This window comes from Elgaria multicarinata, chromosome 1, assembly GCF_023053635.1.
Source record: "Elgaria multicarinata webbii isolate HBS135686 ecotype San Diego chromosome 1, rElgMul1.1.pri, whole genome shotgun sequence".
NCBI lineage: Eukaryota > Metazoa > Chordata > Lepidosauria > Squamata > Anguidae > Elgaria > Elgaria multicarinata.
In genome coordinates this window covers 208,620,340-208,633,311 of record NC_086171.1, presented here as the reverse complement: position 1 = coordinate 208,633,311, position 12,972 = coordinate 208,620,340, and the positions used below count along the sequence as shown (strand labels likewise).

Sequence of the window (12,972 nt, the reverse complement as noted above, 5' to 3'; positions counted from 1 at the left end):
GGGCTGAGTTTTCTTGAATGTGGTCTTGGGAACTCCCTGCCACCAGTAGACGAACCACTAGCTCCACAATCATGTACTCTTTTGCTTGCCCCTTTGCATACAGACACGTGTGTTTGAAAACACCCCCTTTCAGTTTTCGCTGCCTGAAAACACTTTTCTTTTTCTTGTTGAGGCAATTTCAACACATCACTGTAACTCTCAGGTTCAGACTTCACATAACACACACTGAATTCATCTGAAAACTTTAAAGGTGGAATTCCTTTGTTTTTTCTTTGTGAACGACGAGGTACACTGGCAATTTCTTCCTCCCTTTCATTTCCCTCCTCCCTTCCACTTTTGGGAGTGGAAACACTCTTCTCAGAGATGTGAGGGCTCTGAGAAGTTAACCCCTGAGTTACTGTTTTCTCCTGGTTGTTCACAGTTTCTAACAGAACTTGGGAACCTTGAATCCTGTCCCAACCTGCCTCCTGAAAAGTAGCAGACCTAGAAACAACCACCTTCCCATGACTTAGGGAAAATCGCCAAGATTTGGATTGCATGCCAGAATAACCCACAAAACGTAATTTCACAGACTTGGTTTCACCTTTAGATCTTTTGGACTTTGGGATATGCACGTATGCCCAAGACCCCCATGTTCTCAAGTGAGACAAATCTGGCTTTGAACCAAAAAGTAAACAGTAAGGCGAACTGCCTGTAACCCTGCTCCAGGTTCTATTACACAGATAGTTTGCGGTTAAAAATGCTTCTCCCCACAAATCTTGCTCAGCGTTTGCATCAGCCATGAGAGAATCTTTCTTCATTTGAAGTACTCCAATTCTTCTCTCAATTGACCCATTTTGAAAAGGAGTTTGGGGATCTATTAACCTGTGTGTGATTCCTGTCTTCCTAAACCACTCACAGAACCTTCCAGAAACAAACTCACCCCCACGGTCCGACTGCACAGAAATAATGGGCTTGTTAAAGAACTTTTCCGCCCAAGTTTTCCAATCCCTAAAAGTTTCAAAAGCTTCTGATTTTCGCTTCAGTAAATAACACCAACTAAAGCGTGTGTAATCATCCAGAATTACAAGCACGTAACTGGATCCCCCTTGTGTAGGCGTGAATGGCCCTACCAAGTCAATAAACACCAGTTCAAAAGGCTTTTGTGACACCCTGTCACTTTTCCTGCAGATGTTCTGCACCCGGGATTTGGTCTGATGACAGATTGAACAATCCAAGAAATTTTTACAGTTTCGCAAGCTTAACCCTGTACACACTTGAGGCATGTGACTTAACACTTTAAAACTTGCATGACCTAAACGCCTGTGCAACTCATGAACACAATTTTTATGGTCTGGCACGTTACCAGTTTGTGCCACCCTTTCTTTACCTGCACCCATGTAAAACAGTCCATTTTTAACATGTCCCAGTGCCACATTTTGTCCATCCTTAATCACTTGGCACTCATCCTTCTGAAACGTAACAACGTATCCTTCAGACGTTAGAGCACTAACAGAAAGGAGACAAAAATCTAAATCTGGAACATACAGAACCTGTTCACACTCCTTTTGCAGACATGGAACGTAGCAACAGCCAATTCCTTCCACCCTCGACGTTCGTCCATCTGCAAGCGTGATTGACTTCACCTTGCTTGGTTCCAACTTCCGAAACGCCTCTGGATTATTAGAAATTGTTCTGGACGACGCAGAATCAATCAGCCAAACCTCTTGGGCCTCGTTATACCTCACTGTGGCTGAAACAAATGCATTCGAGCATTCCTTCTCCTCTCCAGCCTGTGTAACTCTCTTCTTCCTTTTTTTACAGAAGCGTTTGATATGACCCGGCTGTTTGCAAAAATAACACTTTCTTACTGCAACTGCGGCTCTCTCCACACTGTTGTCTTGGAAACACTTATCTTTCTGCATTCTTTCTCCGCTGCCAAGGGCTGACTGCTTAACCCTTTCCTGGCAGTTTTCCTCCTTCCTGGAAAGACGCCGTTTCTCTTCTTGGAGCAAACGACCCGTCAAATAATGAAGAGTGAGTTCATCAGTCTTCATACTTTCCAGACTGGTTGTCAGAATGTCCCAGCTTTGAGGCAACGACCCCAAAATCAGGTAGCACTTATGCTCTTCCGTAAAAACGATTCCGACCTCCTGCAACTGGACAAATAGAGATCTCACCTGTTGGAGATGATTTGCCAAACTTCCAGCCTCCTCCAACTTTAACCGATACAGCTCTCTGGTGAGGCTCAGCCGTGTGCTTGCCGACGCACGCACATAAATCTGTCTCAGCGCATTCCAGCTGTCTCTTGCCGTCTCATCTCTGTTGATATGGACAATTTGCGAGTCCTCCATACTCAAGACAATGTTTGCTTTGGCCCTTTCATTCTGCTCTTCCCACACTTGTGCTTCTTGAGCAGTCTGACCAACCGGCCTCGGGACACTCACGACGTTCCAACATCTGTCCCGCTTCAAAAACATTTCCATCTTGAATGACCACGTTAAGTAATTTCTCTCATTCAGCCGTTCCACCGGAATACTGGATGCCATCTGAACCTGGGCCATCCTCACCGGCTGGGCTGGAGCGCGACTCACACTGGATACAGACCCGTCTGAGCTCGATGAACTGCCTGAGCTCGACTCCGTCTTTCCCTCCAGCGTTCCTTTGCTCTCAAGCTTTCCAGCAACCAAAAATTATGCCTTCCAGACTTTCTCTGGGCGCATAACCTATCGGGGTAATTGCTTACCCAAAAATATAGCAGAGTGCGAAATAGCAGCAGCGTAGAGTCTGGAAATGGTTTCAGCTTGAATTTAGGAACAAAAAGAAGCACTCACGGTCTTTGGTCAGTAAGAAGCTTTACTGACACTAAATAAATTACTTACAGAATAAATGGTCATATATACAGTCCTTTCACCAACAGTACAGCAATACAACGTAGCAGTATAACATCAGCAGTCTGATAATGTCAGCAGTAAGTTCCAGCAGTAAGTTCCAGCAGTAAGTTCCAGCAGTAAGTTCCAGCAGTAAGAAGCCATACAACATGGACTTCTTAAATACACTTTTCTCCTTGGCCCAATTAACCAATAGTCTCTTCATCTTGTACATCTCGTACCGCACGTAGGCCAGGGAAGAATCTGCTTCATACTGGACTTCTCCTGGCAGAGACAATCTGGCCAAGGACATCTTTTTAACTCTTTAGAGTCCTTTTCCTTCTGTGGGTAAAAACCTAACCACAACACTTTCTTGGTTGGTCACTGCAATCTCAGATCCCATCAGGTGATACTTGAAGTTGGGTTTTTTTGCCCTAACGTGCATCACTTTTCACTTGCTTACATTGAAGCACATCTGCCATCTGCTGCTGCGTGGTTTTATCCTGATTGTGCTTTTTATACTGTATTTTGTATTTGTGCTTTTAACCTGTTGGTTGTGTTATTATGGTTTTAATTTTTGTGAACCGCCCAGAGAGCTTCGGCTATTGGGCAGTATAAAAATGGAATAAATAAATAAATGTGGATGCTCACTCAGCCAGCTTGAAAAGTTCTCCTTGGAGCTCCTCACAATCCCTTCAGTATAAGGCAGGCTCTTGTGTCCTCAGTTCCTGCCCAAAAACTTCAAGGAAGTCCAGATTGGGTGCCTTTGCTCTGACTCTATCCTGACCCGATGTCTCACTGCCTTCATCGTTAAAATGTAGGTTTTGCGCATAACTTTCCCGTGCCAGATCATCAATTCAGTTCACTGGGCAGAATTAATATCCAAGCCCTTGTTGAATAACTCCCCTCCGTTTACCTGCAGGGAACAGCATCTCTCTCACACACACACATACATCAGTGGGATAAGGACCTAGGAATTAACAGAATCTTTGTCCAGTGGAGGCTGGTGCCTCTGATGCCAGTGGGGTTCCAGTCAGAACTCAAAAGGTGCTATCCAAAGTGCTTTCAAAACTGGAGTGACTTTGCCTGCACGATGAAATTATTTCTCAGAGCACATGGTGGATTGTTTTAATGACAAATAAGTGTCCAGAAGGAACGTGTTTATTTTTATATATCCTCTCTGCGAATTTGGTTTGATTGACAGCCCCATCCTATGCACGCTTATTCAGAAGTTGTACCAGCTGGTGTAATGGGCAGAGCCATCTGGGGTGCCATGGGATGCTGTGGATCCCCTCCTCCAAAGCCAGAAAAAGCGTTCTGGCCCTGGAGAAAGAGATTGGATCACGGATCTCTCCCTGCATTCCCTTATCCTAGCACCTGTGGGACTAGGTTTGCCTGCATTTACTCTGTGTTACGATGCCTCTACCCACAGAGGCTGATGGCTCTGATGTCAGTGGAGTGGTGAATCCACTCCAGGTTTCAGTCATAGCCAGACAAAACTCTAAAGGAGCTATTCAACGTGCTGAAACAGAATTCTGACGTGTACAGACTGATACCTGGACTGGATTCACCACCCCACTAACTTCGGAGCCACCAGCCTCCAGTAGCCTCTCCCATTTCTCACCTTCCTCTGTTGTTTTCCTCCTCCCAAGCCCCCACTATGCTGTCTAAATGGAGACTGTAAGCTCCTTGGGGCAGGGGGCAGTGCTGCAGCTTGAGCTGGGCCTTGGGGCTAAATTTGAAGAGTGATAGCACTCTTCAAATACTTAAAAGGTTGTCACACAGAGGAGGGCCAGGATCTCTTCTCGATCCTCCCGGAGTGCAGGACATGGAACAACGGGCTCAAGTTACAGGAAGCCAGATTCCAGCTGGACATCAGGAAAAACTTCCTGACTGTTAGAGCAGCGCAACAATGGAATCAGTTGCCTGGTGAGGTTGTGGCCTCTCCCACACTAGAGGCCTTTAAGAGGCAGCTGGACAACCATCTGTCAGGGATGCTTTAGGGTGGATTCCTGCATTGAGCAGGGTGTTGGACTCGATGGCCTTGTAGGCCCCTTCCAACTCTGCTATTCTATGATTCTATGACCAGTGCCCCACAGCTCCAAATGACCACCCAGTGAGTAACACATGATGAAGGCATCAGAGCAGCAGAAGCAAACTCCATTTTATTCCTGTAGACATGAACACCCTGTGATTTAAGTGAGTTTCAAATGCAAAACCTGCACATGCTCAGAGTGTTGAGAGAGAGAAAAATCAGGGCCGGCAAACAGATTTGTTGCCATCCTTCTAACTTATCAGGAATGTAGAAGCAGTTGTAAAGCATAGAATGGGGGTTGGAGGGGGGTGGGAGTTGCATGAAATAATACAAATGGCCACCTAAGGCCATTGGGTCCATGGTCTAACCATTAAGAGTCAGGGGGTCTGTCTTTTGCTTAAGTTACTTCACACAGTGCCACATAGACTTATTATAAAACCTTAAATAATAAGAAAATCAGCAAGCGTCACTTCAAACAATGCACTAATTTCCATTTAGCACATGTGCAGGTCAACATATGATGCCAGATTATAATGCCAATGGATTTTTTAATTCATTTATTTATTTCCTTTCCCTCCCTACACACCTTTTTTCCTCCAAGGTTGCTGATAGGGTAACTGGTCCTGGCATGGGTTATTGACGTCAACAAAGGCAGCTAGCCAGTCAGCAACCACATGCCTGCACAGTGTTGATTGACTGACTGATTGATTGCATTTACATCCCACCTTTTTTTCCTCCAAGGAACCCAAGACGGTATACATAATCATGAGGAAAAACAAACTGAAGCTGAATCCAGACAAAACAGAGGTGCTTGCTGTCACGGGCTCTGACCTAGGTTTGAAGGTGTGTCACCCAGTTCTGGATGGGGTTACACTCCCCCTGAAAGACTGTGTTCGCAGCTTGGGGGTGCTCCTGGATCCGTCGCTCCTAATGACAGCCCAGATGCGACGGCCAGGAGTGCCTACTATCAGCTTTGGCTGATACACCAGCTGTGCCCCTTCTTAGAGTCAGAAGACATAAAGACAGTAGTGCACGCGCTGGTAACCTCAAGGCTTAACTTCTGCAATGCGCTCTACATAGGGCTACCATTGTACCTAGTTTGGAAACTTCAACTAGTTCAAAACATGGCAGCCAGGTTGGTCACCAGTACATCTAGGGGTGAGCATATTACCCCAACATTAAAGTCACTCCACTGGCTGCCAATTAGTTTCCGGGCAAAGTACAAAGTGTTGGTCATTACCTTTAAAGCCCTAAATGGTTTGGGTCCAGGTTACCTGTGGGATCGCCTTCTCCCATACAATCCGCCCCGCACACTCAGGTCCTCTGGGGTGAACTTACTTCAGTCAGCTAAAACTAGGCTGACATCAGTTTCCCAGAGGACCTTTTCTTCTGTCGCCCCCAGATTGTGGAATGGCCTGCCGGAGGAGATTCATAAAATTAACTCTCTGTGTGATTTTAAGGCAGCTTTAAAGACTAGCCTTTTCCGGCAGGCCTATCCAGATCAATGTAAAATCAAGAATTTTTAAGATGTATTGATTCTGTACTAATGTTGTTCCCTGCCTCGATCCAAAGAGAGAGGCAGGTAAGAAATAATAATAATAATAATAATAATAATAATAATAATAATCCTGCTCATCTCCATTTTTATCCACACAACAACAACCCTGTGAGGTAGGTTGAGCCGAGAGTCTGTGACTGGTCTAGCAGGAGTTCGACTGGATGAACTTTGGGGGCCCTTCTGACACGATGATTCTAACACCTCAAAGGAAAAGCAGACCGAAAATGTAACAAAGAAGTAAAATAAACCGTTTTTGGCGGCAGCTGAATATTCCCCATAGCGTACTGCTCCGTCCTTACTTTCCACACCACAGTGACTCTCACACCCTTCAGATATTATACCACAGCTCCCATCATCCACAGCCAGCATCATCACCAGCCATACTTGCTGGGAATGATGCGAGTTGCACTCCAACACTTCTAGAGGGTGTCAGGTCGGGGGAGGCTGCCCTACAAGATGGAATATATCAAGTGAACCTTGGTGGGTTTAGGGGCAAACTCTGGACTTTAATCTCTTTTCAGGTTGTTAGACTAGTAGCCTGAAAAGCACATTGGTTCACTACTGGCCGGCTGGCAACTTTAATTAAAGGTGTAGGATGTTTAAAGATTTAAAAGCGCAGGAAAGGAAAGGCCTTGCTTGGCGATGCAAATTCTTTGCAAAGAAAATGCAGGGATAAACTATCAGGGTGGTCCTGTCATAGGCTAAGGAAGTAGAATTTTTTATTCGCGGGCGGCTAAATGGCCCTCATTGACCAGGCACTTCTGCCTTCCCTCGCCTGATCCTTTTTTTTTAAATGCTATTAATTAAAGAGATGGCTCTGATTGGGCGGCCGCTGAGTCCCAGGGGGGCCCTGGCTGCAATATAACGGGCGACTTGGGCAATGATTAATATCCCGCCCCCGGTCAGGGCACCGCGCGGTGCCAGCTGGCTCCGGAACGAGCGAGTTTATCATCCAACAGGGCCAGCCTTTCTCTCTGCCAGGAGGAGAAACTGCAGACAGGGCGCAGAGCCGCCGCCGCCGCCACCACCCCTTCCCCGATCCTAGCTAAGCGGAAAAGGAGGGAGGCCAGGCGGGGGGAGGGGGCACCGCTCTCCTCCCCCAACCATCCACACAAGACGAGCACCAGTCTGGATCAAAGCGGGAAGCAGGCGGGGGCTCCACCGGGCTCAGGTGGAGCGCACCGAACCGGCGTAAAGAGCTCCTCCGGGCCCGCGGCTCCCGATCCCAGACGGGTGCGGGGAAAGGAGAGCGCACGTCCGGATCTCACGAGGGTGGCGCAGAACTTACAAGGTTGAGTAACGCACAACAGCACCAGCTCTCGGGAGAAGGCGCAGAGCTCCTCGAGGGCGGCACGACGCCGGTGCGGAGCGTGGCCGGAGGGTCGAGATCCGAGGTGAGGCGCGGCGAGTGGAAGAGGGAGCCCAGGAGAGGGCGCGCGGGGCGAGGCGGGCCCCTCGTCTTCCTCGCCGCGCGAAGGGCGCCCCGCGCCTCCCTCCCCGTCGAGGCCGGGCGCGGTGGCCCGCCAGACCCGCGCAGGGCCGGCGCTGTGGAGAGCGCGCCGCCCCGCCGCTGCGCCCCCGATGAGCGGGGCCCAGAGCGCGCAGCTTTTCGCCGGCTCGGCGGCGGACCTGCCGGAGAAAGCGATGGCCGAGCTCAAGGCGCTGGGCGGCGAGTCGTACCTGGCTCTGGCGCAGAGCTACAACCCGGCGGCGTTCGCCTTCGGCGCCGTGCGAGGCGCCGGCGACGCCGCCCGCGTCTTCCCCGGCGGCGCGGGCGCCCTGGACTTCCACGCCGCGCAGCTGGACAAGTCGGCGGAGAGCAGCGGCGAGCAGAGCGGCGACGAGGAGGACGCCTTCGACGGCGGCAAGGCCGGCAGCCCGACGTTCGAGCGCGACGGCAAGCTGAAGGCGCCCGGCGCCCTGGGGGCCAAGAAGCAGAAGGAGCCGCGCTCGCTGCGCCTCAGCATCAACGCCCGCGAGCGGCGGCGCATGCACGACCTCAACGACGCCCTGGACGGCCTGCGCTCGGTCATCCCGTACGCGCACAGCCCGTCGGTGCGCAAGCTCTCCAAAATCGCCACCCTGCTCCTGGCCAAGAACTACATCCTCATGCAGGCGCAGGCCCTCGAGGAGATGCGGCGCCTCGTGGCCTACCTCAACCAAGGCCAGGCGCTCAGCACGCCCATCCCGGCCACGCTAGCCCCCTTCGGACAGTCGGCAGCCGTCTACCCCTTCACGGGCGCCGCTTTGCCCAGCTGCCCCGAGAAATGTACTGCCTTCCCGGGGGCCGCTTCCGGCCTTTGCAAACACTGCAACGAAAAACCTTGAGCGCCCTTAAAACCAACTCCCCAAAATGGGTTTCCTTTTCCATTCCATCAGCCCCGCCTTCTCACCATCAATTAAGTTGCGTTTTCTTCTTTGCTTTCAACTTCTTTGCTTCTAAACACCCCCCCCCCCCCCGCATCGCATCGCCTTTGTGGAGATAATCCGGATTCTTTCTTTTACAGTCCACTTCATTACTCTTTCCTCACCCACTCTTTCCATGTGCCATGGTTCAATAATTGCACCCTCTTCCCTGAAACGTCTGTAGATATTTTGTTTTTAACATTGCACTGCACCCCCCCCCCGTTTTTTTTTTTAACTCTATCACGGATTAATTTTGAGCATAACTCTTCTTTTTTTTCTCCCATTCTCATTTTGAAGCAGTTTTAAGTCAGTTTCCGAAAGTTATTTCTATATACATAGAATAACGGGGGGCGGGTGGGGGGACGGGATTGTGGTGAGAATTCTTTTGGAACCAACGGACCTGTACAAACTATGCAATGTTTGCAGAATGCGAAATTACTAAAATGGATAATCTCCCTACAACCCAATCCAACAATAACTGTACTTCACCTGAACATTCTGTTTTTTAAAAAAGTTCATTTGGGGTGCTGTTTGTGAATACAAGAATGCTCCTTAATGGGTCGATCACCTTATTTATACATATATATATTTTTAAGCGTCGAACCCATTTTTGGACTTGACTACAGTCTTTTGATTGTATGTTGTTGCCTGTTTTTTCTCTTTCCTTTTTTTTATTGGTTTTTTTTTTGGTTGGACCATGTTCCGAAGTTGCCCGTGCATCTTGGTAAACAAGGAAATTAACATTCACTGAGCTTATTTATATGTATTTATAATAAATAAAAAGGACATCAATCAACTTGGGTTCTGTCCTAAATCTCTTACAAGGCCAGCTTGCTAAATAAATCAATCCTGAAAAGAGTCTCCCTTTCAGAAAAGGTGGCACTGAACAAGTCCTTCAACCTAATCCTGAAAGCTTTAGGCACAATCCAGTTAAATTTAAGCACTTGTAAATTCTATTGATTTCAGTAGGGACAGTGTTTGAAATGGAAAGTTAATTCTCCCACTGAAAACAATGGAAGTTAAGCCTATGCACAGGTGGACTTGAGTAAATCCCATTGAACTGTGGGGGCTTTGGATGTATACAGCTGTAATTTTGACTGGAGTGGACCCATATTAACTTGGAAATAAGAGTCACTGATTTAAATGAAGTTTTATTGCAAGAAAAATGGGAGGGGGAGGAGTTATTGGAGGGAGAGAGATTTAGACGGGGAGTGGGGGAGAGCAGGAATCTGATGTGTGGATTTGAACACCTTGTCCCTAATGCAGAGTGATCCTATGCATGTGTACTCAGCATTTTAGTTAATACGTTTACATTGCCGCCTTATTTGGAAATGTTACACTGAAATCCAAGGAGTTCTCTTCTCAGTAAATACGTTTCACATAGGAGTGTAAAAGGCCTGTTTCACTAGGGATGTGAGATTTGTGAAATGCTATCTTATACATCTTTACTCAGAAGAAACTACCATTGAGTTCATTAGGGCTTACTCCTAGGTAAATGGGCAGAGCATTTCAGCCTGAAATCTTCCATGGCCTTATAATCTATTAACCTCAAAAATCCATAGGTACATTTGATGGTTGAAATAGACAGAAACAGACTTTGGATCAGGTGCTTCTGGGTTGGGAAGCATGTATCCTGTTGTAATTCTGAATGAAACTAATGAGAACGTGGTCACTGAAGTGTGTTTGGTTTTTTACTTGGGTGGATGTACACAGTTGAGGGTCTCTTCCTTCAGAATTAAAGATTACGTGGAAGAAAAGGGGAATAAGAGTTTAATTCAGAGGACTGGATTGTATCTAAGGTTAAGTCCCAGACATTTCCATGGATTTATTCAAAGTCGGACAACGTTGGGTGCAACCCACTAGGTACAAATTATTACACTGTGGTTTAATGACAGTGAGTGTGATGCAGAGGTCTATCCAGACACCTTGCAGAGAAGGCCTAGCTCTTGCATATGTACACAATTAGCTGTACAAAATAGGCTTGGGCATGTGGAATGGGTGATTTGGGCGCAGTGTAGTTTGTTGCAGCTCTGTTGCATCTGCAGTATCTTTTCCCAACAACCATGAAGTCTGTAGCTTGGGCTGGTTACCTATATGGAGCTCACTCTCCAATCCAGTCAAGACAGAGCACCTGCAGCCCAATCCTATCACATTTACTTGGAGGCAAGTCCCGTTCCACGTAGCGGGGCTTACTCCCAAGCAAATATTCCTGGGGTTACGGCCTTTGACTTCATCCCCCATTTTTGACTTCATCTTTGATCTCATTACAGCTAAAAGGTGCAGTTCTGAAACGAGTTCAACTGGAGGTTTGTTTCTTCCTAGAAGCTATCAGCAGTGTCTTGCTTTCGTATAGTTGCTTGGATTTTTAAGCACTTAATAAATATGATTACGATGTCAGCCATTTACTTATGAGTAACTGGTTGATGCATCAGGTTGCCTCGTCAGTTTAGGTCTTAGGATAGAGCTGATTTGTAGATCGTCTGTTAGTGTCCTTCTAATATTTGCCACAGTTATAATTGTTAGCTAGTGAACTTTCCTTTCTGTCTTTTTTTTCCCCTGTTCTCTTTTTTTCTGCAGTTAGCATTTAGTTTGGAAGAGATCTTCTGGTGTTTCCAATGCAGTAATAATAGAGATGCATTCTGTGATTTGTGTTAAAATAGGAGAAATCTCACCGTTCAATGTCAGAGCAACCACGCAAATTGGTACAATGAAAGCCCTGGGGACTTGATCTGTCCAGGGCTATTTATGTTAGAGATGAGGGGGTGTAACTATTTAAGGTTATTAAACCAATTTCCAGGGCTGTCGCAAATGTTATGCTAATGCGAAAAGGACTCGCAATGCCTCCAAACCTGCTTGTCTCTAGCGTTTAATTTTAATTAATACACTTTTCCCCTCTAGAAGCCTTTTTTCCCTTGCATGTTTGCAAAAAAAAGGAGTGCGTGATTAACCTGCGTTCAGAAAGACATATGGTTTCAAATTGGTTTCTTCTCATTTCCATTTTAATTTCTTCATTTTATTTTTCACAAGGCTACTTTATCTACATGCGCCCCCACTTTGCAAAAGCCACATTAAAACACACACACACACTTCCAAACCCTGGAGAAATATTAGATACATATACGCAAAAGAAGAAATAACCATTTTCAATATTGCAAACTGAGGGGGTGCCGGAAAGGTTTTGTGTATGTCTGTGTTTTACGGAGGTTTAATTTAGAAATGAATCATGATGTTCAGATAAACATTTATTAATTCTGGCTCAAAGCCCCAGAACTGGAATTATCTAAGATTATTTCAACGCAGAACGTTTTAATTGTTCGTGTCCCGCTCTTTCCAAAAGAGCTGCAAAATAAAAAGTGTTAGGAGTCTGACTTTAAGAAGAAACAAGCTTCTTTTTTCAAATCGGAGGCTTCTATTAATAACAATGAGAATTATAATTGCTCTCTTTTTAGATAATAATGACTGAAAAGCTTGAATTCTACAATTGCCATCTTATGAAAGTCTCCCATAGTGTTAAAAGAAGTAAGAGATGCTGCCTACACAGAGGTAAATGGGTTTTTATATATATATAATTACATTGTTGCATCCTAAAATGTTGATTGACTCATGTACTGCTTTTTTATGGGAGGGACGAAAGTTATGCAGGATTAAGAGCAATGTGTTGAATCCATATTTGCCGTTCCAAAGATGGAAGGGCTCCTTCCGTTCATGGAAGGCCCTGGGATCCAGGGCAGGCACCCTGCTGGGGGATGGTCATAGAAAGGCAGACGTGGCCAATTCCAGCTGCCAACCCCTGGTCACACCATGGGTCACCTCCATGAAGCAGTTCTTCAGGAGTCACACAGGGTTGGTGGGAGAAGGGGGAATCGCCAAGATCCCTTCTTTTTCCCCTTCCTCCAGTGCTAGTGGAACTCCAGCTGGATCCTGTTTCCATTGACATGCGTGTAGCATTTCTCGCTGAGAAACAGGACTTGAAATTAACAGGACTTACAGCAGCACCATCCTATGAAAGTCTACCCGGAGGTATGTCCCACACAGTTCAATGGGACTTAGGCCATAGCTAGACCTAAGGTTTATCCCTGGATTGTCCAGGGGTCAAACCTGTTCATCTAGGTGACACACAGGGG

At 46.8% G+C, this 12,972-nt stretch overlaps 1 protein-coding gene across 1 annotated transcript; it reads left to right on the top strand.

Annotated features, from left to right (window-relative positions):
* Positions 1 to 8,086: 8,086 nt before the first annotated feature.
* BHLHE23 (basic helix-loop-helix family member e23) lies at positions 8,087 to 8,770 on the top strand. Its single transcript, XM_063120890.1, has one exon. The coding sequence runs from the start codon at positions 8,087 to 8,089 to the stop codon at positions 8,768 to 8,770; it is 684 nt and encodes a 227-aa protein (XP_062976960.1).
* Positions 8,771 to 12,972: the final 4,202 nt, after the last annotated feature.